Source organism: Delphinus delphis, chromosome 21 (assembly GCF_949987515.2).
Source record: "Delphinus delphis chromosome 21, mDelDel1.2, whole genome shotgun sequence".
NCBI classification, from domain to species: Eukaryota; Metazoa; Chordata; class Mammalia; order Artiodactyla; family Delphinidae; genus Delphinus; species Delphinus delphis.
Genome location: NC_082703.1, coordinates 21353253 through 21380945, shown reverse-complemented (window position 1 = coordinate 21380945; position 27693 = coordinate 21353253). Strand labels below are relative to the sequence as shown.

At 38.8% G+C, this 27693-nt stretch overlaps 1 protein-coding gene across 1 annotated transcript; it reads left to right on the top strand.

The window, feature by feature from the left end:
• LOC132417601 (coagulation factor XI) lies at positions 1 to 24207 on the top strand. The gene is made up of 15 exons (XM_060001283.1): positions 1 to 351; positions 1210 to 1265; positions 7631 to 7793; positions 9068 to 9174; positions 9846 to 10005; positions 11237 to 11346; positions 12060 to 12219; positions 14507 to 14616; positions 14709 to 14871; positions 14962 to 15068; positions 17579 to 17747; positions 18985 to 19160; positions 19809 to 19904; positions 20462 to 20601; positions 20875 to 24207. Exons 2-15 carry the CDS (start codon positions 1211 to 1213, stop codon positions 21058 to 21060), a joined length of 1902 nt encoding a protein of 633 aa, XP_059857266.1. The 5' UTR covers positions 1 to 351; position 1210; the 3' UTR covers positions 21061 to 24207.
• Positions 24208 to 27693: the final 3486 nt, after the last annotated feature.

Genomic DNA, 27693 nt, shown 5'->3' with positions numbered 1-27693 from the left:
ATCCTAATTGTGAGTTTGACCAACTGCTAAGGCACATGGGCAAATTCAAGTTCTCTAAGCTTCTCTGTATGTCACTTGTTTGAATGCATAGTAAAATGAGAGAGAAAAAAATTAATGTATTGAAAAAGCAAGCACCTCTACCAAGGTATGTGTTTGATATGCAAAGATTTTAAGGACTTTCACAGGCATGCTGTACAAAGAGACGATGTTACATCACACTGGGAACCAGTAAAAGTAAATATTAAAGTTAAGTGAACATTACCTGCAAAATCTCATTTAGAGGAGGATGAAAACCATTTTGGAAAAACAAAGACATTCTTATTAAGAATTGCAGCAAAGAAGGAGTTTCAGGTATGATTTCAAAAATTATTATTTAAGATTTCCCTCAAGCAATTATTCCTTGAAGTGCCTTTTTCTATTGTACCATGGGGTTTTTTAATTTTTTTACAATAGACAATGATTGATTTTTAAAATGTGTCTGATTTAACATTTTGGAGGTTTTTAGTTAATAACCGTAAGCCATGTGGGAGGAGATGGGAGATGCAGAACGGAAGAAGAGTAATAGTTTGTACTCAATAGCAAGTATTTTACAAATTAAAAAGATTTTCAAGAGCAATATGAACAAATCAGAAGACTTGATTTGTCTCATAGCAGGTTTTTCATAGAGCTGTCAGTTCAGGGCTTTGTGGGGATAAGTACATGTATGAGTGACCAAGACAACCTAGGAATAGATTTGTAACATAATTTTTAAATTAGAAAATTTTGTTACTAAAAAATCATTTATAGCTTCTTTGACAGATTTAGAAAAGAAACTTCAAAGATGGAAAGAAAGGAAATGAATTGAAAGAGAAGAAAGAAATGGAAAAATTGGGATGGGGAGAGAGTCAGATGATGGCAGTGAGAAATGTCTGATTAATAGTGAGCTGGAGGCCGAGGAGAGGGAGGGAAGGGAGGAAAGTGAGAGGACCCTTCCCTTTTAGCCGTTGGTCCTTCGCAACCATGAACGTGTTGACCACTGCACATACGACCATGCTGAGGAACGCTCTAGGGCTGGGGAAGGATAAAGTTCAGCTTACGATAGGAGCTCTGTGAACACTACTGAATTAACTACTCCTTTCCCTCTGTATTTCTTGTAAACTCTGATATCAGTAAGTTAATTATAAATTCACATTTTGTGTTCTAAACACATGTACATTTTTCTTTTTGTAGGATGACTTTATTATATCAAATGGTACATTTCATTTTATTTGCCTCAGTTTCTGGTGGTAAGTAGAGTTTTATCTTTAGTATGGACTGGGAATAGCTTGGTTCCCTGACTTGTGATGAGAAAACAGAAGGGTATAAGCCCAGAGAGGAAAATCACACTATTGTTCAAAGCAGGGAAGGAAACTGAGGTAAAGGAATTGTTCATGATACTAAGAATCTATGTCTATATCTATATCCATATCTATACTATGTTTATGTCTAAATCTATATCAAACATTTAAATGATATTTAAGACCAATATTAAAAAGCAGAAATCTTGACTTGCCTCACTGATTAGTCAATTTTCCATAAAGCAGTCAGTTCAACGCAACACAAACACACACACAGAGGCAATTTTGGACTGAAAAATGTCCCCCAAAATGCAAATATTCCTACATAGTTTATGCATCTCAATAATTTAATCACTGCTGTGAATTCTCCACTCTACGTCATGTCCACTAAGTTTGTTTATAAATTACTTAACCAATATTCAGAAGGACATATCAGTTCAAGTATTTTTAGCCCTTATATTTATTCTTTATTTAAAATGAAAGTTTAAGCATTCCTTTTAAAAAAAAGCCTTACATATATTACATTTAATTTCTGCTACTGTTGCTAGCATTTAATGCACAGTAAACTTTTTTCTGGCATATGTGGAAAATGGTAAATCTAGGTAAAGAGATTTAAAATAAAACACTACAGTTCATAATTTCATTTTTCTTTGTGACAAGATTCTTATCCAGGTTATTATACTCCTTCATTGTCATCATTATGAAATGGTATTGTTATTTAATTGATAGGTCAGTAGTAACTCAATGGACATATTTTGAACATTGGACCCAAGAACTGCATCTCTACATATATACATTCTTTACATATGCGTATGGAACATTTACAAAAATTGACCACATAAAAGGCCCTAAAGCAAGTCTCAACGAATTTTAAAGGATTAAAACTCTACAGAGCATGTTATCCAATCACAATAGAATTGAGATAAAATGTAAGAAAAGACAACTGGAAAATCACAAATGTTTCAAAATTAAATAATACCCTTTTAAATAAATATCAGTCAAAGAAGAGATCACAATGGAGATTAGAAAATGTATTGAATTGAATAATAATGAAAATATGGCTTATCAAAACTTTGGGACACAGCTAAATTGGTGCTGAAATCGAGTGTGTACACTTACATGCATATATTAGAATAGGGAAACTGTAAAAATTAATGATGTAAGAATCCAGTTTAAGACGATGGAAAGAGAATAGCAAATTACATGCAAAAAAACTAGAAAGAAGAAAAAAATAAAACAGCAGAAATTAAGTAACTGAAAAACAAACATATATTAGGGAAGCTTAACTTAGTCACAGTCTCCAAAGCATTTTGTAAGGCCAGTGTGATCTTGATACCAAAACATGACAAGGACATTGAGACAGGGATATTACGACATTTTGACAAATCATAGGCCTTTTTTCCTTGTGAATGTAGGTGCAATTATCAGAAACAAAAAAAATTACCAAACGTCACCCAGCAGTATGTTAAAAGAAACCCAAAAAGGATGATTACATTGTGACAAGTTTGGGTTTATTCCAGGAACGAAAACTTAGTTTAGTGTTCAAAAATCAGTGGATGAACCACTTCTGGGTATACACCCAAAAGAAATGAAAGCAGAGTCTCAAAAAGATATATTCATAGCAGCATTATTCACAATAGCCAAACAGTGGAAGCAACCCAAGTATCCGTCAACAAATGAATAAACAAAATGTGGTATGCACGCATTAATAATGAAATATTATTCAGCCTTAAAAAGGAAGGAAATTCTGACACATGCCACAAAATGGATGAACTCTGAGGATATTATGCTAAATGAAATAAGCCAGTCACAAAACAACAAATACTGGATGATTCTACTTATGTAAGTTATCTAGAGTAGTCAATTTCATAGAGAGAGAAAGTAGAATGGTGGTTGCCAGGGTCTGAGGGGAGGAGTAATGGGCAGTGTTTAATGGATATAGACTTTCAGTTGGGGAAGATGAAAAAGTTCTGGAGACATATATGTTACTATAATAAAAAATAATAATTTAAAATACATGCAGAAAATATATATGATAAAATTCCACTTACGCTAAAAATTCTTAGCAAACTGGAATTAAAAGGGAACTTCCCTCTTCTGTTAAAGGATATCTTTAAAGAAACAAACAGACAAAAGTCTAAACCAAAAATCTTCACGAAAGCTAGTAATAGTGCAATACTGAAAGTTTTTCCTAGGAATTGATAATAAGACAAGAATACTCACTATTAATTACCTTAAACATTATACTGGCCTAGTCACTGCAATAAGAAAAGAAAAGAAGTAAAAGGTAAAGGACGAGAAAGAAACTCTCATTGTTCATGGATGATATGATTGTGTCCCTCAAAAAGTCCAAAATAACCAACACATAAATTAGTTGAGCCAATAAATTATATGAGCAAGAATTCTGGAATACAAAGTCCATATACAAAAACAGGCACTTTCTAGTTCACCAAAAACAGATTAACCAGTTTTTACTGGCACTAAGAAGCTGTGTTTGGATTTTGAAAATCAACCTGCCTTGTAAATTTAAATGATCCAATTAGTAGGTGGTATACTTTAAGAAATACAGCACCTATATTAAACATGTAAAATCTGTTTAATTTACCAAATAAGTAATAAGCTTCTTAAAAGTAACATTTTAATATAGCATGCTTGCTTTGCACTAAGAGGTGGGATTTCCTTGGTCAACGGGACTATTTCGAGGTGCGAATAGACCCTCTATTAATGGAGGCTGCCGTACAGCTTCCTTAGAAGCAACACAGAGCCTGGGGAGAGGAGGAAGATTCTGTTCACCCTCAGGTCATTCTCAGGGAGCTGCCAATTTTGGAGAAAATCATGTTATATACAGAGGTTATTATAGATGGGTAATACAGAAGGCATATGGGGTGGATTTTTGAGGAGAGCTGTGGCAGGATCCTTGACTCTCTTCTCCCATGTATCCCTTGGCAGTTTAGTGAACTGGACTCCATCCTCAGAATAATGTTTTAAAGAAATAGTGAAAATACATAGGATTACCAAACAAATAAACTATATTTAAATATAGTTAGTTAAACTGTAAAAAAAATTTATATAGAAATAGATGTGCTTCTTATTAACACTTCATGTAGTAAGATTTAGTGGTGGGTCTAAAACTGCATAGTAATTACCATCAAACTAGCAATGAGTGATAATGATATTTTGAGATATCTGCAACTATAGTGTTTTTAAATCTGCGATTTTTATTATGACAAAGGCACAGATACTGTGAACCCTAATGCATTTTTTTCTTACATTAATAATGGAAAGATATGCCATATTTTAGTTAGAAGCTAGGGAAAATAAAGATGAAATTTGCCCCCATTTAAGTCCATGGACTGTATAATCGTAAAAGCCTTAGTGATAATTTCTACTGTTTTTTACCTATATACTTTCCCACATATTTATTGGTATGTTGGTTATTACTACAATAGAAATTAGTTATTTTTAATTTTATTTATTTTTGCTACAATAAATTTAAGTGATATTTTATTCTGTCCAAATATTTTTTATATATATTTATATATTTGTTTTTATATTAAGAAAACTAAGGGTTATATTGTAGTATTTGTCAATAAAAATATACCAAAATTAAAAACTACAACACTTTTATTCAGTGACTAAGTAATAATGACCTAAAACGCCACAATCTGGAATATTCAATATCTCTTTCTAGAAACAGAAGCAAATTTTAATTTTATGCAATTTAGCTTTGTTTGTATTTTTAACTTACTTATGGTTTCAGTGGAAGGGGATTCAATAATTTTTCCAAGAGTCTTTTTCCTGTTCCTGCCTATTTATTTATTTGTTTGGTTTTTATTTTTGTTCCAGTTTTATTAAGGTATAGTAGATATACAGCACTGTATAAGTTTAAGGTGTACAGCATGATGATTTGACTTACATACATTGTGAAATGATGACCACAGTAAGTTCAGTGAATGTCCATCACCTCATAGAGATACATTAAAGAAACTGAAAAAAATGTTTTCTTATGATGCAAACTCTTAGGATTTCCTCTCTTAACAACTTTCATAGGTAACGTACAGCAGTGGTAATTATACTTATGCTGTACATTATGTCCCTAGTACTTATTTATCTTATAACTTGAAGTTTGTACCTTTTGACTTTCTTTATCCAATTCCCCTCTTCTCCAATGTCTGCCTCTGGTAACCACAAATCTGATCTCTTTCTAAATGAATTTGTTTGTTTGTTTTTGAAGTATAATTGACCCACAAGACCATATTAGTTCTTAAAAAAGAAAACAAGTGAACAAACATAACGAAACAGAAACAGTCATAGAAAAACAGAATAAACAGGTGGTTGCCAGAGGGGAGGGGGATAGGGGGAGGAGAGAAACAGGTGAGGGAGATTAAGAGATGCAAACTTCCAGTTGCAAAATAAATGAGTCACAGGTATGAAATGTACAGTGTGGGGAATATAGTCAATAACTATGTAATATCTTTGTATGCTGACAGATGGTAACTGGACTTGTCATGATGATTACTTTGAAATGTACAGAAATATCCAATCATTATGTTGTGGGACAGGAACTAACAGTGTTGTAGGTCAATTAAACTGGTCCATTTAGGAAATAAAACAAAAATAAACAAATGGGACCTAATGAAACTTAAAAGCTTTTGCACAGAAAAGGAAACCATAATCAAGACGAAAAGACAACCCTCAGAATGGGAGAAAATATTTGCAAATGAAGCAACTGACAAAGGATTAATCTCCAAAATTTACAGGCAGCTCATGCAGCTCAATATCAAAAAAACAAGCAACCCAGTCCAAAAATGGGCAGAAGAAAAAAAAAAATGGGCAAAACACCTAAATAGACATTTCTCCAAAGAAGATATACAGAGTGCCAACAAACACATGAAAGAATGCTCAGCATCACTAATCATTAGAGAAATGCAACTCAAAACTACAATGAGGTATCACCTCACACCAGTCAGAATGGCCATCATCAAAAAATCTACAAACAATAAATGCTGGAGAGGGTGTGGAGAAAAGGGAACCCTCTTGCACTGTTGGTGGGAATGTAAATTGATACAGCCACTATGGAGAACAGTATGGAGGTTCCTTAAGAAACTAAACATAGAGCTACCATATGACCTAGCAATCCCACTACTGGGCATATACCCTGAGAAAACCATCATTCAAAAAGACACATGCACCCCAATGTTCACTGCAGCTCTATTTACAATAGCCAGGACATGGAAGCAACCTAATTGTCCATCGACAGATGAATGGATAAAGAAGATGTGGCACATATATACAATGGAATATTACTCAGCCGTAAAAATAAATGAAATTGAGTTATTTGTAGTGAGATGGGTGGACCTAGAGCTTGAGTTATTTGTAGTGAGGTGGGTGGACCTAGAGCCTGTCATACAGAGTGAAGTAAGTCAGAAAGAGAAAAACAAACACCATATGGTAACACACATATATGGAATCTAAAAAAAAAAAAGGTTATGAAGAACCTAGGGGCAGGACGGGAATAAAGACGCAGACCTACTAGAGAATGGACTTGAGGACACAGGGAGGGGGAAGGGTAAGCTGGGACAAAGTGAGAGAGTGGCATGGACATATATACACTACCAAATGTAAAAGAGACAGCTAGTGGGAAGCAGCCGCATAGCACAGGGAGATCAGCTCAGTGCTTTGTGACCATCTAGAGGGGTGGGATAGGGAGGGTGGGAGGGAGGGAGATGCAAGAGGGAGGAGATATGGGGATATATGTATATGTATAGCTGATTCACTTTGTTATAAAGCAGAAACTAACGCACAAAAACAACAACAAGAACAAAACACACACACACAAAACAAACCAAAAAAACGGGTCCATTTAATATAGTGAGGTGATGTAGTACATTATCACATCCAGGGCCATCGGATGCCACCCGAAGATGATCAGTGTGGAGCCTCTGTTTCATAAACATGGAGTTTAGACATGGAGCGGCGCTGGGGAAAGGGAAAAGCAGAGGTCATTCTAGACCTGTGAGCATTTTTGCCAGTGAAGATCTGAGAAACGAATCAATTGCTCACAAGGCACCCACGTCTCCAAGACAATCATTCAGAAGCACCATTCCACTGAGGCACACATGCCATTTAGTGATTTTCTTTTCTATCTGGGGCTGCTTATCCAATAAACTAAAAGCTTTTATTGCTCTGATTTCCATGTTCAGGCATATTTCCTGTTAAGTAGCCCTACTTCACTTGCCTTTGTGAGATTATTACCTGATTGGGTACGTGCGCACTAAAATCCCAAATAACACGTGTCGTGTATTATAACACAGAGTGTGTGACCAAGCTGTTCCAAGATGCCTACTTTAAAGGAGGAGACATTACTGTTGTTTTCACACCAAATGCCAAGCACTGCCAAATAGTCTGCACCCACCATCCAAGGTGTTTGCTCTTCACTTTTATGGCTGAATCATCATCTGAAGATCCTACCAAGTGGTAAATGTTTGCTTTTCTACATAGAAGAAATAGATTTTATACGACAGACGGACAGATAGACAATTACCAACAATAAATTGCCGTCTACCATTTTATAAAATTTAATGTTAACAATTGGAAAATGTATTTTCCTTCCATTGAAATATTAAATATTACAGAAAAAACGGTAGTGTTTAGGCAGGTCAGGAGGAACAGACATGCCCCTCAGTGTGGTTTCTTGTGGTCTCAATATTAATGATACTTTCTCTCTGATTTCTTTCTACTTTAATGCCAATTAATCATTTTGTTCTTTGCTCTTCAACTGATTATTGATATTTGATATGACTTAAACTGGTACTTTTCCCTCAATTATTTTATTAGAAAAAAATTCATTATTTATAAAGGTAATTTGAAAGAATAGTACAATGATTTCCTATCGCCCCCAAGACTTTTTGCCATTTTTGTCTTCCCTATTATGTATGTGTAGATGTCCAACCATTTGAAATAATTTGAATCCATCATAACACTTCACCCCTAAATATTTCAACATACATTATCTTACACAAAAAACATTAAAAATGAATAAGAATCCCTTTATATCATCTCAATTGTCCCCCAAGGGTAATTTATAGCAATTAACCAGAATCTTATTAAGATTTGCAAATAGCATCTGGTGGTTTTGTCTCTATAGTCATATTCTTAAAATTTTTAGGACATTCCATCCACTATTTTTGTTTCCATATTGAGCTTGAAAATTTAATGATAAAGCTTTACGGCAGAATGAAGTTATTAACATCTTTGTGCATTATTACTGCATTCATAGTATCTACATAGTGCCCTGAACTTATAAAATTTACTATTTTAGAATCTACAACAGAGATTGGCAAACTTCTTCTTAACAGGCAGAGAGTAAATATTTCAGGCTTTGTGGGTCCAGGGGCAAGATCAAGGATATTATATAAATACACAATGATTTCAAATGTAATCATTAAAAAGCATAGAAACCCTTCTTAGCTCATTAACGGTACAGAAACAGGCAGAGAGCTGCATTTAACCAACAGGCCATAGTTCACCCACTCCTGTTTCCAGTTAGGAAGGAGCATTACATGTGATCTTTTCAATGTCGGGAAGTTGGAATGGAAAACAAGCTCACAGTCTTGCTAAGAATATATTTGTTTTGGCATGAGACAGAGAAGTTTGTTTCCTTCTCTTTGACTCTCTGTGTGCTAACTTTTAAGACCCATTATTTTAAAACATAGATTTTCACCCAGTAATGTTATTTTTTTAAAAAACAGGTTTACTTGCATCCTGAAAGACAGTGTTGCAGAAACACTGCCGATGGTCAATATGACGGGAGCAATTTCTGGATATTCTTCTAAGCAATGCTCAGACCAAATAAGTGGTAAGATGTCTTGCTAGAATTGATATATACTAGTTATTGTGATGTGTACGTGCAATTACATCAGGTATGGTTTTGTGGTTATGAAATAAAACCCTGCTATATGGAAACGAGGTCTCCTAATGAAGTTCTTTCCTCATAGAGGAAAAACTAGCATACATGCATGTCCCCCCTACCCCATTATAGTTCATTAAAATTTATCTCATAGGACGTATCTAACTACACCAGTTCATCATTCACTTATTTTCTTTCTCCTTCCCAGCTTAAAGTTTTATATGAAAGTCCTTATTAAATATATTAATTCAAATCAAAGGAAGCAACCATAAAGGTTAAGATGACCCTTGTCTTAATGGTGAGATATTCCAGATACTTGAATAGGTTAATTAGTGAATCAATCCATCAGTGGAGTTAAGGAGACAAGAGACGTCAGTTCATAGAGTGAAGCAGAAATGTACAAGTCTAATATTGCTGCAGTGCAAAAAGGACACTGACATTCTCTTACCGTTTCCACGTGAGAGTAGGAGTTGAGCAGATTAAAATAAAACTAGACGCCTTCTGAGGAAAAGTCAGGGAAAGAATTGAAATAGCAAGTCCGGAGGGACGGTTGCTAAGATAGAATTATCAGATGCCCCCAGAGACTGGAAGATAACCTTATTTTCTGATTTTATTTCCAGCTTGCAACAAAGATATTTATGTGGACCTACATATGAAGGGCCTGAACCATAACAGCTCTATTACCAAGAGTGCTCAGGAATGCCAAGAGAGGTGTACGAATGACAGGCACTGTCACTTTTTTACATTCGCCACAGAGCACTTTCCAAGCATAAAGTATCGGTGAGTGAGCTGTGGACTGAGCCCAAGGACCTTAGATTATCTGACAGAAAACAAAATGGGATTCTTTTTTCTTTTTTCCTTCAACTTGTAGGGGTCAAAAATTTATTTTTGACCCCTACAAGACAATTCTATAAGTACTCCCAGTTTTCTTGATGGAAAATGCATTTAAAGTCCAACTTGGATGCATTTCATTTTGTAGTACGGAGTCTGTCTTTCAATGACGCTTTAAAAAAATGTTTAATGCATCTCCTAGCTAATTTGAAGAGCACTACATTTTTAAGGTGGCAATTCTGAAACAATTACAGTGGTCTGACAGTTCCATTCTCAGCCTAAAGGATGCTACAGTATGAAGCTATAGAATCAAAATGAAAAAGCTACTCAGATATCCTTCCAAACAACAGTTCCCCACCCGAGACAAAGTAACTGAAACCCATGTGAAGTATTTCAAAACTTGCCCCCTACTGGATTTAGAAATATTCCAGGTATAAACCTCCTGTGTAAGAATATAAAAGGATCTGATCTGTAATTGATTGATCTCTTTTCTCTTAAAAAATATTTTTAGGGAAAAATATCATTAACTTTTTTATTTAGAAATATTTGAGATGTTCTGGATTCATACGGGAAGCTACACTTATCTGAAATCCAACAATGAAAGAAAAGTTCAAATGACTGGTATTTGGATTTTAACATTCTGCTCTAGACATTCACAAAAAGGAGATGAGTGGCAATAAAGCGTCAAAGATTTGTTTGAAGAAAAGCAATGATAACACAGCATGAAACCCTCAAATTAATAATTAAGTTTTCAGGGCTTTTCTTTAGCTCAGCTCAAACTACACCTTTTTACATATTTTACGTCTAAGATTCAATGCAGCATGAACAGCGAGCCAGGAAGTTGTGAGTTGCTACGTATTATAAAAAAGTTAAAATGCTAAAATTGAGCAGAGCTTGAGAAGTCATCAATTCCTACACCCCTACTCTTCATGTCACCACCCATCTAAAGCTGCCATCTTACTGATGAAAATACAAAGCTGACAAAACTCACAGGACCACCAGCTCTTGGCAGAGTTGGGACTCAAACCAGCTGTCCAATCTCTCAAATCAATACCTTTCAGAGCAATTCTTTAGCTGTCATGCCCAGGCTGTCTCTAAATGTGCGTTTCTTATTATCTTATGTTTTTCCGTATTTGCATTTGGAGGGATAAAATGTTTGTCCACTTTGGTCTTTATTTAGTAACATTTGTCTGTTGAAGTACACCCAAACGGGGATGCCGACCAACATAACAAAGCTCAGTGAAGTGGTGTCTGGATTCTCACTGAAGCCCTGTGCGCTTTCTAATCTGGGTAACTATTATTTTCTTAATGAGGTAGTTTAGCCATTAAATAGTAGGTGCTGATTATGTGTACGATGGGCATAACTTAGGATACCAATTTGTGCTTACTGATGAAATGGACCCAATGATCTTTCATCTTCTTCTTGAGAAAAAATTCATTATGTTCTATATGATTAAAGCTTATATTTGAATTTAAAGCTTAAAACAATCACTTCAGTCATCCTAATTTTAAAAAATGTAAAAGATCTTGGGATAAACTAACTTTAAAAAATTACTAAGACCTTGTTTCTTTAGTGCAATTTTAGGTTCGCAGCAAAATTGAGGGGAAGGGATAGAGATTTCCCACATACCCCCTGCCCAGACACATGCACAGCGTCCCCTATTACCAACGACCCTCGCCGGATGGTACATTGGTTACGACTGACGAACCTACACTGACACACGTATAGTCACCCGAAGTCCACAGTTTACATTACGATTCACTCTTGGAGTTGTACATTGTATGGGTTTGAACAAATATGTAATGGCATGTTTCTATCATTAGAGTATCATTCAGAGTATTTTTCACTGCCTTAAAATTCCTCTGTGTTCTGCCTATTCATCCCTCCCTCATCCCCCAACGAACTTTTTATATGGAATTTACGAACACCATGAGTGGGGTTTTACCTTTGCCAATGCTGCTGGTGAACTGACTTTCTAAATACGGTTTCTTCTGTTGCACAGCTTGTATCAGGGACATTTTCCCTAGAACAATGTTTGCAGACAATAACATTGACAGTGTCATGGCTCCAGATGCTTTTGTCTGTCGCAGCATTTGTACTCACCATCCCACTTGTTTGTTCTTTACCTTCTTTTCTCAAGAATGGCCAACAATATCTGAAAGGTAAGGAGTTAAGATTGTGTCATGTGTTATCTTTTCAAACAGTTGATCAAAAGCCACCATTAAAAACTCTGAGCAGGGGCTTCCCCGGTGGTGCAGTGGTTGAGAGTCTGCCTGCTGATGCAGGGGACGCGGGTTCGTGCCCCGGTCTGGGAAGATCCCACATGCCGCGGAGCGGCTGGGCCCATGAGCCATGGCCGCTGAGCCTGTGCTCCGCCACAGGAGAGGCCACAACAGTGAGAGGCCCGTGTACAGCAAAAAAAAAAAAAAAAAAAAAAACTCTGAGCAACTACAAATTTTATCTAAATGTCTGTCAAGGATACATAAAAGGTGCAAAGAAGAATTCCTAGTTCCTCTTTCTTTCCATTCCCCACCTATTGACTGCAAATCTGGTGTTACCCAGGACTCTCGCCTTTCCTTATGTTAGGGAGGTCTCTGCCTTCAGAGAGTTGCTAGTTCTGAAAGGAATGAAGAAAATAAAGGTGGTCATCTTAGTTCAGTGCCTGGTTAAAATAACTGAACCTGGAGCAGAAAGAAAGAATTGGAAATATCAGTGACTTGTCAAATCCAAAGTGGAGAGGGGTGGAGCGATGGCCTTCATCAACAGAAGCGTGGGTAACAGTGCAGGGAGATTTGAGAATTTAGACCCTGCTTCCCTACCGATGGGTATTAACATTGGAAAGCGCAGGAAATTGCTATGATCATCAAAGGGATGTTTGCTGGGGTTGCTGCTCCTCACTAACAAAATTCACTAAAAAAAAGAAGAAGAAATCTTAAGATTATTTGCTTAAAAATCTAGATTGTATGTATTATCTTAATCTGAATTCTCAGAGCCCTTATTATTTGCTTGACATTGCTGCTCATTGCTGGGGAGAGTGTCCCCCAAAGCCGTCCAGCCACAGTAAGCCCCTGAGTTCCTGTTTATCAAGCAAGACTGGTTTTTTATCAAGTGAGGATATAATTCCGGAAGTATAATGCTAGGTTTGTCACATGAGAATATATCTGTTACTTTCATTTTCTCAACATGGTTCTAAATACGGGGATACCATTAGTCAACTCAATAGATTAAAAACCCTGCACTACTTGGACCAGAGTGGAAGTAAAAGAGAAGTGATTAGATTGGGATATATGGTCAATGTAGAGCCAGTAAGGTTTGCTGACGGACTGAATGCCAGCTGTGAAGTAAAGAGTCAATGATAGCTCCAAGATTTTTGGCCCAAGAAAATTGGAAGGATGGCAATGCCAATGAAGAGACGGGGGAAGATTTCTTACAGAGATGATTTCAAGAGGCAAGAGGTGCCTGGTAGCCATCCAGAGAGAAATATTGAATTGGTGGTTAGAAAGGGAAGCCTGGGATTTAACAAGGGAGGTTTATGCCCTAGATCTGTGTTAGGTGTCACCAGGATACAGCTGGTAATTAATGCCATTGAAACTGATGAGGTCACCAAAAAATTGAGTGCAGTCAGAGAAAGAGACGAGGTCAAAGACTGAGCCTTGAGGCATTATAAACTTCAGAACTTAGAAAGATGCTTTTGTAATGTGTTATTTTGTCTTAATCACTGCTCCTTTTTTTATTCCTTGTATGAAATTCCCAATCAATACCCATAAGAAGAGCAACACATTTAATCCGCATTACAAGGGGAGAGAGGAACATGGGTGCTACAAGCCAAGACTTGGCGTCTTAAATTTACGTTAATGAATATTAAATAAAACTAAATATCCATTTCCTCAGCTGTATTAGCCACATTTCAAGGACGCAGCATATGGCTGGCTAGTGGCTAATGTACTGGCTGGCACAGATGTGGACTATTTACGTCATTGCAGAAAATTCTGTTGGACAGCACAGCTCCAGACCGTGATTTTGTGCTAATTAGGAAAAGCTACTTCCTCCCAGAAAGATGCTGCCTGGGTATGGAGTCTGTGGTGGATCTTGCTTATCCCTGTCTACGCCTACAGCAACTCTGGGTAGCAGATTTGTAGGTAGCATGAAAATTCTTGAATCGTTGAGATAGTCAAGGAGAGTTGAGAGAAAGGAGATAAAAAAGGAAGGTACTAGGAACAGTGCTGTTGAATAGAGCAAGCTTAGAAAATTTAGAGGCAGTTTGGTAAATTTGTCTACAACCCATGGATCATGGAGTCTGAGTCAGTGATTTATGAATAGTACTTTCAAAATGGGAACAACTTCCCTATTAAATGCCAACAGGAGCTGACTTCTGTATGTGCTGTGAAAATGTCTTCTTCTTTGATATGTTTTACATGATATCTCTGTATTTCCCTTTTTTACTGTTAGAAATCTGTGTCTACTTAAAACGTCTACAAGTGGGTTGCCAAGCGCACGCATTAGAAAGAACAAAGCTCTTTCTGGTTTTAGTCTACAAAACTGCCGGCACAGTGTCCCAGGTAAACAATGAAAGCTCTTCCTTCTGATTGACAATCAACAAATGTGCGCTAGGGTTTCACGTCTCATATCTGATATGTGCTTTGCTGTCTAGTGTTTTGCCATTCTTCATTCTACCGTGACACTGATTTCTTGGGAGAAGAACTGGACATTGTTGACGTGGACGGGCACGAAGCCTGCCAGAAAACATGTACCAACAGCATCCGCTGTCAATTTTTTACCTATTCTCCATCTCAAGAACCTTGCAACGGAGGGAAGTAAGACGTATGATGAGTTCCACAGATGCTCCTGCCCCATCTAGCTGCAGGGAGGAATTATGTTTATACCATTTTGTTTCCAACCTGCAGGGGTAAATGCTACTTAAAACTTTCTGCAAATGGATCTCCAACTAAAATACTTCATGGGAGAGGAAACATCTCTGGATATACGTTAAGGTTATGTAAAATGGATAATGGTGAGTTTAATGTCACTTGAAAAAATACATCCCCTGTATACTGAGTATGTCATGACTAAGAGAGTCAGTAGTAGCTACAGAGGGGAGAAAATTAGTAAAGTAATGAACTTAGATGCAATTTTCTGTTATTTTCACTGCTATCACTCAGGCTGACCTGTTTTAAAGGTAAATATTGGGCTTTGACTAAACTCTGTTGCGTGGCATTAACTGAATATGTGTTATAATTGATACATTTGTATAACCAGTATTTCCTGGTGAGACTCAGGCTCAGCCCAAATTTTGATGTCTGATTGTTGTTATAAGGTCAATAATCTTTCTTATTACCCTTTATAATAGAAATATCAACCAGCATCTTGGTTAATCAGATTAGTCATTTTCTTTCTATTGGCTATTACTTGATCTTTAATTCAAACATAGTCATCATATGTTTGGAAAATTATCTATCTGTGCAAGAAATACTCAAGTGGCTCCTTCTCCAGGGCCTTTAGATTTCCTGCAAGTGTTCTGCATATTTATGAATATTAGCAAAAGTTACAGTAAAACCTTATTAATTTGTAACAATGAGTATAGTAGGGTGGAAATAGAAAGATTGTCTATATTAAACAAGACCTATAATAACATAAAAATCATAGTGCACATCAGATCAGCAGTGCTTCCATTCCAGTGGCCAATTTCTGAGCATAGAAACAAAAGATGGTTTGTAGGCAAACAACACTGTGTAAGGGATGAAACAGGAAACAGCCTAATACACACATTCCTCTCTAAATTATTGTAATAACCTATTATGACTTTAATGTTCATTGACTTACATACACTACATGTTTTTAGACTTTTACTGTTTACTGCCCAATATTATAATGCAGTATAAATTAAGTTGCAACTGAGATTTAATGAGTGAAATGGAAGTGATAATTATGCTTTGTCGTAGATTTCAAAGTATGAAAATCTTCCGTGTCAGAAATATTGGCTCTACTGAGAGGTGAATAAATCCTTAACTTCTGAGAACTTGTTTTGTATAATAGAACATACAATATGACTGTATACTGTGTCCAATGCTAGCATCCTAGCTGGGAAATTCTGCCTTTCTAGGGCTTAGAGGGGCTCTGATGGGAATCTGGATGGCTCTAGCTTCTTTAAAAAGACAGTAAATTGAGTTGTATCTCATACATTCTCTGTTTTTCTTACAATAAACTTACCTAAGACAAGAAGGAGTATTTACAATCATTCTGTTGTCTTGGTTCTGCCAAGCAATAGAAAGGATGCAGCAAATTTTGCTGTTAGTGATGTTGACATAGTTTAAAAAAGGGAACCAGCACTTATACCTTTAATTGCAGAATTCATTCTCTACCCTCCTTCCTGCTCTTTTCTAATGAATCTAGGGACTCTGGTCTCTAGAGGTTACAGAATAAATCAGGGGTAGATTAATAGCTAAAGCAGAAAATATAAGATAAAGGAAAATAAAATCTGATGTCTTTTTAGTGCATCTTCTGAAATAAGTGAAACTAGATAATTAGGTTTTGCTGCATTATATTAGATGAAATAATACCCTAAAATGAGAGGGAATATCTAACTGAGATGTTTATCATATCTTGTACTGTCATTTGTCTACGCTATAACTTAACTTTGTGAAGATACAGAGCAATTGCCATTCAAAGAAACATCTCTTAACACAAAATGTAAGGCTAAAAACAAATATTTAAAGCATTTTTTTGAACTGAAACCAAATAGAACGAACACCAAGACCTATAACTCATCTTAATAAGGTCTTTATTTAGTTGTTCTTAATATATTTTAGTTACTGATCTATTAATTTTCTAAGGCAAGAAAGAAAACAGAAGGGTGAGTTTGAATCAAAGTCCTTGGAAACATCAAAGGTTGAGCAGAAAACCCCAGTCTGTCAACAAGACCAAAGGGCAGACGCAGCTCACAAACAGAAGAGCAGCCAGGTCTGGGTGTGGGTAGAGCAGGAGTGACTGGGACCAAAAGGCAGCTGGAATGGAAGGGGATGGGGAGGAACTGGACAAAGGCCACAAACTGAGTGGAAGGTGCTGAACTTTTCTTTGTAACAGTAGTTCTTAAACGTTAGTGAGGCTGATTAAAACTCAGATGACTAGGGTCCACTGTCAGAGTTTCTGATTCACTACGTCTGAGGTGGCTCTCACGAATTTGCACTTCTAACAAATTCTCAGGTGATGCCATTGGTCGGGGGCCACACTTGACAACCATTGCTTTAAGAGAACCATTGAGGTTAGCATTTGATGGAGGGTAAGACTGCCTTGCCGCCCCAGATGAGGCATTACCTGGGGGCATGCGATTACAAGGTGACTCATCATTCAGTTTTTATGTGCATGTTGTGCTTTGCCAACTTGATTCTAAAGTGTCTTCAAGTCAAGGTCATGGTAAATTATTGAATCCAGGGAAGGTTTTTTTCCCTGTGTGCCTGAAGGAACATAACTACTGTTGGAAAATGAAGATGTAGGAACGAACTCACTGCAATCCTTCTGTTGTAGCGTGTACAACGAAAATCAAGCCCAGAATTGTTGGAGGAACCAAGTCTGTTCTTGGAGAGTGGCCATGGCAGATAACTTTGTACATCACATCACCCACCCAGAGACACCTGTGCGGAGGCTCCATCATCGGAAACCAGTGGATATTAACAGCTGCTCATTGTTTCAGCGAGTCAGTACCACTGCTGTTTTTACTTGTTCACCATACTCACACATATATTAAATGTATCCCTAGTATTTTAGTACAATTTTAAAGATGTAATTATCCTATTTGCCAAATTAATTTTCTGTCTTTAGTGATAAAAAGCAAAAAGGAAGAGCCACTCATGATCTACCAGCATCAGAACAGGTGCAGGAACATGGCTGTTTGACTTCATAATATTCCACTTTTCCAGTTAAATGTACACACATCCCCAGGGGAGCTCTGGTTATTTCCTATTAAGAGCGTATCATCTTCTGTGCACTGTCTGGGCATTGGGTCCAGAACTAAACTCGGAGACAATTTCCTGCTCCCTGAATCTAATTTCCCATTTATTCCCCCACTTCTTCTCCCTCCCCCTCCCCCTCCCCCCTCCGTCTTCTCCCTTGTCCTCAATCTCTCCCTTCCTTCTTCTCCTTCTTCTTCTTCTCCTTCTTCTCCTTCTCCTTCTTCTCCTTCTTCTCCTTCTCCTCTTCCTCTTCTTCCTCTGCTTCTTTCTCTCTCTCTCCTCTCTCATTCTCCCTCCATCTCTCTCTCTTTCTCTCCCACTGTGTTTCTAGACCCATAAGGAAGAGTTTATTGTACATCATCAAACTGGATTCCCTACTTAAGTCAATTTCAATACTGGTAAACTTAACAGCTCCATCGGGAGAGCATTCAGAGTATATGTAACCCAGGGAATTTTAGCTGGCCAAACTTCCTCTTTGCACCTCAGTATCTTCTGGGTTGTTTCCAGACACAGTTTTGTGTTTTTGTTTATCAGTATGCAACTTACTCATATTATTACTCAAAGATTCATTTGAGGTCAATAGTCTCTTTTACCCTTTACATATGGGAAAATGGAGTACCAGAAAGTCCAAGAGAATTTCTCAGGGTCACAGCCAACGACCCCAGCAATGAAAGTAAAACCCAGAACTTTTTTTCTTTTATGTGTGTGTGTGTGTGTGTGAGTGTGTGTTGAAAGGCAGAAAAAGTATTCATTGATTTTTGTGTCTTTAACATAAGGCAAATGACAGCCCAGGACATTCCATATAGGAGGACTATGTGACTGAAAAATCTTAGCATAAAATCACTTCTTTCCACTTAAAAGCCCACCGTTGGCAGAAAATATTACCTAGTTAGTAACAGTCAGTCAAATAGCACTGTACCTCAAATGCCTGGGAATTATTCGGTAAAGGAACTTCCTTTTCCTCGACTGCTTACTCCTTAGGGTAGAGTCACCTAAAGCTCTGCGTGTCTATAGTGGCATCTTAAACCAAGAAGAAATAAAAGAGGATACATCTTTCTTTGGAGTTCAAGAAATAATAATTCATGATCAGTATGAAATGGCAGAAAGTGGATATGATATCGCCTTGTTGAAACTGGAAATGACAATGAATTACACAGGTATGGAAAATTTTAAACAGAAAGCTGTCTACAGTGACTACATGGAGACGATGTTTCACGCTCCCAGATTCACGGCCAGACCCTGGCAATCTCTCCATGTGTTATTACCATGAAAGGGGGAGGGGTAACGAGTTAGTCTTAAGACTGTTGGGGGGAGGGGGTGCCGAGCTAGTCTTAAGACTGTTGGGGGGAGGGGGTGCCGGGCTAGTCTTAAGACTGTTGTGCTTTCCTGACGGCTGCATCTTATTTTGGGGTGTGGGTGAAATGGTAGGTTGTCCCCAGGCTTCTTCAGATGCACAGAATGACATAACTTGATAATATACTGGAATATGAAAGAGGATTTTTATCTGCTTTTTAAGGAAGAAAGGATTGTGGGTCAGAATGATGAAGCAATTTCTACAGGGCCACAGGCCTCGCGAGAGTGACGGAGTTAGTGGAGAGGGCTGTGGCTTGTCTCTCTCGTTCCCTCATCCTGGGATGTGTGACAGATAACGCTGAACACGAGGGATGAAAATGTATGACGAGGAGACCAAAAAAAGAATATAATAAATAGGGAACACACGAAATAATGGAACATGAAGGAAGTTTTTCCTGGGAAAGAAGATGTATTTTGTTTCTGATCATTAAACTGTGATTTTTAAAATTTAGATTCTCAACGACCCATCTGCCTACCTTCCAAAGGAGATAGAAATGTGACGTATACTGAGTGCTGGGTGACTGGATGGGGGTACAAAAAATTAAGAGGTAAGAAATGATGTTTCTCTGTGTGCTCCAGCTCGAGATACAGAACACAATTTAGTCGTAAGCTTTTCCGCTATATCAATTCATACAGCTAAAATGAGAGTAAAATAATAATATTATTCAATTGTAGAAAACATATTAATAAAGATGGAAAGACAAAAATCACTCAAGTGAAGACGGCACCTCGTCTGTTTGACTGGAAATTTATATATGACAATTTCTTTAAAGACATTGTTTTTAATGCAGTTTAATTCAAAACCTAGCACTTTTCAGTAAATGTCTTAGCCTGTTATCCAATTATTTTCTCTGGGAAGTAATTCCAGTTAGAGCCGTAATTAATTTTGGACTTAATTAACATTAACAAAACGGTACTCACAATAGTGAGAATAACATCTTCTCTATACTCTGTAATTATAAAAGATCTATGAAGTAAACCTAATATTTTTTTCCTTCTAGATTTTTAGATAGGTATGGTTTTGATTTTAAATACATATATTTAAATTTGTATATATATTATATATAAGTAGTTGTTCCATTAACAAACTAAAAATTTTTTTCAGACAAAATACTCAATACTCTCCAGAAAGCCCGGGTACCCTTGGTGACAAATGAAGAATGCCAGGCAGGATACAGAGGGCATAAAATAACTAATAAGATGGTCTGCGCAGGCTACAAAGAAGGAGGGAAGGATGCCTGCAAGGTAACAGTGTTCTCAGCCAACTGAATACACTCACATTAGAATGTTTCATGCATTTTTAAAGCAGTCTTCTGCCAATGAGCGGGGAACACAGTGGATTTGTTTTCCTAACCCTGAAATCTGATAGACTGAGGGAAAAACAAGAAATCCGGTTCTTTGAAGTTTATTAAAGGGCCAAGACAGAATTTTAGGTGAAATCACTCTGATGAAAGTGTATTTAAGATGAGAAGTGTCTGAACTGATCTGCGTGCCTTTTCTTTCCTCCATTTGTCATAGGGAGATTCGGGGGGCCCCCTGTCTTGTAAGCACAATGAGGTCTGGCACTTGGTAGGCATCACGAGCTGGGGCGAAGGCTGTGGCCAAAGGGAGCGGCCAGGTGTTTACACCAACGTGGTCGAGTACGTGGACTGGATTTTGGAGAAAACGCAAAGCAGCTTGAAAGAGTCCCCAGATGCCATTTGACTCCCTGAAGGGTAAGCCAGGTTATTCCCTGGAAGAGGGTTTGGATTTCACCCAAGAAGACACTGCACCGTCATCTTCCTCCACAGGCTACAATTCTGAGACTGTAACAGATTGAAGGGGCTTGGTATTGGTAAGAACACACCAAACCTGTCATTTGCAATGCCCCCAGTTCCGCCATCAGCAGAGGGCGATCAGCACCCAGTCTCTTGCTCGCTGGTTGCACCTTTCCTGAGCCAAACGAATACTATAAGATTAAGATATTTGAGGATGAAAACATACCCAGATAGACCAGAAAAGAATCAGGTAGTGGCACCAAAGGATCAGGTAGAACTGCTCAAAGAAACCACTGTAAAAAGATTTGTTAAATGAAAAATGGGAACTAGAGAAAATGGAAACAAGGGCAGTCACCATCAAATCGCGAGACTCTGGGCTCTGCGTACATGCACACATCTCTTTTGTAAAGAAAGAACTTGACTGAATTTGATGGCAGGTTTTCAGAATAATCAAGAATTCTTGTCACGTCATTTTTTAATATTTTTAGAATTAGTTTGGGTGGAGACAAGCTATGAGTGAGTGTGAATGTGGGTTCCAGAATTTCTGTATGGGAAAGGATTAAAAGCAGCAATTCACCTGGAAGTGGGACGTTAGGGGACGAATCTTAAAGGTGTTCTTGCCTAGAAAACTATTTGTGCGTGGATTTCATATTTATTTGCATAGTTTTGGGTAGGGGAGGGCTGATGAAGATGAGGGGCTAAGCTAAAGACCTCCTAAAATAAGCTGCCTCTGTGAGTGTGGGTTTACAAATCTACGTTTATAGATGATAAATGTATTGACAGAAATCAAAATAAAATACATCCATACTACAGGGAAAACGATTTGGGAATAAATGGATGGTTACAGTAACGTCTTCAGCATCTTGAAAGTATTCTCAGTACTGGGGTGTTCCCTGTAAATATTTACCTGGTTATATAGTGCAAATATTCACCTGGTTATTGTTGCTGATATAGTTTCATAATCTAGAATTTTCGTTGTCTCCACCAGTTTTCAATCCGTGTCAACCACTTATGCCAATATTCAATCCAATATGTGCAGTATTTCTTGAACAGACTGAGCTGGTGGGATACAGTAGTGAGCCAATAAATAGATCCCTACCTTCCTGAACCTTCCGGTCTAGCTAGCAGGAGCCACAAAAATAAAATAATTACACATGTATAAAATATATGATATAATTGTAAATGTAAATGAGAGGGAAGCACAGGGTTCTACGAGAAGTTAAGGAAGAAGAGAGTTTAGGGAAGGTTCAAAGACTGGGATAAAAAGGAATTTGTCTGAGGAAGAAACAATAAAAACAAAAGCAAACAAACAAACAAAACCCCCAGAATCAAACAACTGGAATGGCAATAAGGCCTGAGCTACTGTCCTACCTCATCAAAGACTCAGGGAAACTCTGATCCATTCTGATAAAGAGGCATGTCCCCAACTGGTCCTGTTCAGACCCACTTCTCCCTTTACCTTGTGGGTCCTGCCTTGTCCTCTAATATTCCTTTCTTATGGGCTTTTCCCACATCCTCCATCAACCTGAGTCAGAATGGGCCTTTCCCTGTCCTTGTACGAGAGAATTTTCTACATTCTGGTTAATGTCTTTAAAATTCACATTTAGAGAATTTACCTACTGCCCTGAGGCTCCAGCAGCAGTGAATGGTGGTCCTGTGCTGAGGCAATGGTTTCCTTTCTTAGCCTGCCTCTCCATGAGACGTTCTGAGGCCGCCAGGTACCCTGAGGAAGGCTTCTCTGGGGGCCTCTCCCTACATCCAACCCATTTCCCTCACGGGGTATGTACGCGGTGCTCATTCATCAGAGCAGGGCAAGCTTCTATCTTTCTTTCTGTCCTTCCCAAAGCCATCGACAAACTGAAACTAACTCTTCTGAGCAATTTTTCAATTAGGAATGTGACTGTGTGTGTGTGTGTGTGTGTGTGTGTGTGTGTGTCTGTCGGAGGGCGGGGGGAGAAGAGCTGGGGAGAGAGATGGAGAGAATGAAAAGGAATATTTCCAGTAACCACAATACTTAACACACACTCAGCCTCACTGCCTCTCTTGATGATCCCTCATCTTCAGATATAGTTTTAATTTCCTAGGGTTTCAGTAACAATTTGCCACTAACTGAATGCTTTAAAACAACAGAAATTCTTTCTTTCCCAGTTCTGAAGGCTAGAAGCCTGAAATCCCTCTGAAGGCTAGAAGCCCCCTCTGAGGCCCGCAGGGGAGGGTCCTTCCTGGCCTCTTCCAGCTCTGGTAGCCCTAGGCCTTCCTTGGCTTGTGACAGCACCACTCTGATCTCTGCCTCTGTCTTTACATGGCCTTGTCTCCTGGGTCTCTCCGCCTCTTCTCATAAGGACACCAGTCACATTGGATTAAGTGCTCACCCAACTGTGTAGAAGTATGTGCTACATGAAGTACAGAAATTATTGTCATTATCCATTTAGTTCAGACTTTCCGAGAAGAGACTATATTTAAAATACCCGCTGCAGCAACTGGCACAAAACAGATATTCAATGAACAGTTGTCTCTCTTTTGCCCTTGAGCATCAGACAGTTTTATTATAAACGTCGTAGTATGTGGTGGGATTCCCAGGTGGAGATTATGATTGTGCATGTATGTGTTTGCTTTACTTGCTCTTTCTAAAGAAGTGTCAACATTTATCTTTTATCTACTTAGGCAGCTTCCCCACTGCACCCAACACCCCCGGGGAACGTGTGCACACTTTGTAACTCCAAGAAACTTTCAAAGGACACTGTGCTGTACCCAGGCAGAAACTTCCATATCCTGTGAGGGTCTGTGTTAATGCTCAGACACTGTGAAATAAACAGTCAACAGGCACTCGCGACCTTGGTTGGGAAGGTACCTTAAAAAAGAATACAGGGGGCCCTTCAAGATGGCGGAGGAGTAAGACGCAGAGATCACCTTCCTCCCCACAAATACATCAGAAATACATCCACACGTGGAACAACTCCTACAGAACACCTACTGGACGCTGGCAGAAGACCTCAGACCTCCCAAAAGGCAAGAAACTCCCCACGTACCTGGGTAGGGCAAAAGGAAAAAGAAAAAACAGAGGCAAAAGAATAGGGACGGGACCTGCACCAGTGGGAGGGAGCTGTGAAGGAGGAAAGGTTTCCACACACTAGAAGCCCCTTTGCGGGCGGAGACTGTGGGTAGTGGTGGGGGGGAAGCTTCGGAGCCGCGGAGGAGAGCACAGCTACGGGGGTGCGGAGGGCAAAGCGGAGAGATTCCCACACAGAGGATCGGTGCCGACGAGCACTCACCAGCCCGAGAGGCTTGTCTGCTCACCCGCCGGGGCGGGCGGGGCTGGGAGCTGAGGATCGGGCTTCGGTATGAGCGCAGGGAGAGGACTGGGGTTGGTGGCGTGAACACAGCCTGCAGAGGGCTAGTGCGCCACGGCTAGGCTAGCCGGGAGGGAGTCTGGGAAAAAGTCTGGACCTGCCAAAGAGGCAGGAGACTTTTTCTTCCCTCTTTGTTTCCTGGTGTGCGAGGAGAGGGGATTAAGAGCGCTGCTTAAAGGAGTTCTAGAGGCGGGCGCGAGCCGCAGCTAAAGGTGCAGACCCCAGAGCCGGGCAGGAGACGCTAAGGCTGCTGCTGCCACCAAGAAGCCTGTGAGCAAGCACAGGTCACTATCCACAACCACCTTCCGGGGAGCCTGTGCAGCCCGCCACTGCCAGGGTGCCGGGATCCAGGGACAACTTCCCCGGGAGAACGCATGGCGCGCCTCAGGCTGGTGCAACGTCACGCCGGCCTCTGCCGCTGCAGGTTCGCCCCGCATCCGTACCCCTCCCTCTCCGCGGCCTGAGTGAGCCAGAGCCCCCGAATTAGCGGCTCCTTTAACCCCGTCCTGTCTGAGCGAAGAACAGACGCCCTCCGCTGACGTACATGCAGAGGCGGGGCCAAATCCAAAGCTGAACCCCTGGAGCTGTGAGAACAAAGAAGAGAAAGGGAAATCTCTCCCAGCAGCCTCGGAGCAGTGGATTAAATCTCCACCATCAACTTGATGTACCTGCATCTGTGGAATACCTGAATAGACAACGAATCACCCCAAAATTGAGGCTGTGGAATCTGGATGCAACTGTAGACTTGGGGTTTGCTTTCTGCATCTAATTTGTTTCTGGTTTTATGTTTATCTTAGTTTGGTATTTACAGTTTATTATCATTGGTAGATTTGTTTATTGATTTGGTTTATTGATTTGGCTCTCTTCCTTTCTTTATATATAGATAAATGTGTCTTTTACTCTTTTTGTGAGTGTATATGTCTATGCGTCTTTGTGTGATTTTGTCTGTATAGTTTTGCTTTTACCATTTGTCCTAGGGTTCTGTCTGTCCTTTTTTTTTTTTTCTAGTATAGTTTTTAGCACTTGTTATCATTGGTGGATTAGTTTTTTGGTTTGATTGCTCTCTTCTTTCTTGCTTGCTTTTTTGTTTTTTCTTTTTTTATTACTTTTTTCTTTTTAATAATAATTAATTATTTTCATTTTCATAACTTCCTTCCTTCCTTCCTTTCTTTCTCTCTTTTTTCCTCCCTTTTCTTCTGAGCCATGTGGCTGACAGGGTCTTGGTGCTCCAACCGGGAGTCAGGTCTGAGCCTCTGATGTGGAAGAGCTGAGTTTAGGACACTGGTCCACCAGAGACCTCCCAACCCCATGTAATATCAAATGGTGAAAGCTCTCCCAGAGATCTCCATCTCAACGCTAAGACCCAGCTCCACTCAATGACTAGCAAGGTACAGTGCTGGACACCCTATGCCAAACAACTAGCAAGACAGGAACACAACCCCACCCATTAGCAGAGAGGCTGCCTAAAATCATAATAAGTTCACAGACAACCCAAAACACACCACCAGACTCGTTCCTGCCCACCAGAAAGACAAGATCCAGCCTCATCCACCAGAACACAAGCACCAGTCCCCTCCACCAGGAAGCCTACACAGCCCACTGAAGCAACCTTACCCACTAGGGGCAGACACCAAAAACAATGGGAACTACGAACCTGAAGCCTGCAAAACGGAGACCCCAAACACAGTAAGTTAATCAAAACGAGAAGACAGAGAAATACACAGCAGATGAAGGACCAAGATAAAAACCCACCAGACCAAACAAATGAAGAGGAAATAGGCAGTCTACCTGAAAAAGAATTCAGAGTAATAATAGTAAAGATGATCAAAAATCTTGGAAATAGAATGGAGAAAATACAAGAAACGTTTAACAAGGACATAGAAGGACAAAAGAGCAAACAAACAATGATGAACAACACAATAAATTAAAAATTCTCTAGAAGAAATCAATAGCAGAATAACTGAGGCAGAAGAACGGATAAGTGACCTGGAAGATAAAATAGTGGAAATAACTACTGCAGAGCAGAATAAAGAAAAAAGAATGAAAAGAATTGAGGACAGTCTCAGAGACCTCTGGGACATTAAATGCAACAACATTTGAATTATAGGGGTCCTGGAAGAGGAAGAGATTAAAAAAGGGACTGAGAAAATATTTGAAGAGATTATACTTGAAAACTTCCCTAATATGGGAAAGGAAATAGTTAATCAAGTCCAGGAAGCACAGAGTCCTACACAAGATAAAACCAAGGAGAAACACGCCAAGATACATATTAATTAAACTATAAAAAATTAAATACAAAGAAAAAATATTAAAAGCAGCAAGGGAAAAACAACAAATAACATACAAGGGAATCCCCATAAGGTTAACAGCTGATCTTCTGGCAGAAACTCTGCAAGCCAGAAGGGAGTGGCAGGACATATTTAAAGTGATGAAAGGGAAAAACCTACAACCAAGAGTACTCTACCCAGCAAGGATCTCATTCAGATTTGACAGAGAAATTAAAACCTTTACAGACAAGCAAAAGCTAAGAGAATTCAGCACCATCAAACCAGCTTTACAACAAATGCTAAAGGAACTTCTCTAGGCAGAAAACACAGAGAAGGAAAAGACCTACAAAAACAAACCCAAAACAATTAAGAAAATGGTAATAAGAACATACATATCGATAACTACCTTAAATGTAAATGGATTAAATGCTCCAACCAAAAGACACAGACTGGCTGAATGGAGACAAAAACAAGACCCACATATATGCTGTCTACAAGAGACTCACTTCAGAACTAGGGACACATACAGACTGAAAGTGAGGGGATGGAAAAAGATATTCCATGCAAATGGAAATCAAAAGAAAGCTGGAATAGCAATCCTCATATCAGACAAAATGGACTTTAAAATAAAGACTATTACAAGAGACAAAGAAGGACACTACATAATGATCAAGGGATCGATCCAAGATGAGATAGCAATTGTAAATATTTATGCACCCAACATAGGAGCACCTCAATACATAAGGCAAATGCTAACAGCCATAAAACGGGAAATCGACAGTAACACAATCATAGTAGGGGACTTTAACACCCCACTTTCACCAATGGACAGATCATTCAAAATGAAAATAAATAAGGAAACACAAGTTTTAAATGATACATTAAACAAGATGTACTTAATTGATATTTATGGGACCTTCCATCCAAAAACAACAGAATACACTTTCTTCTCAAGTGCTCATG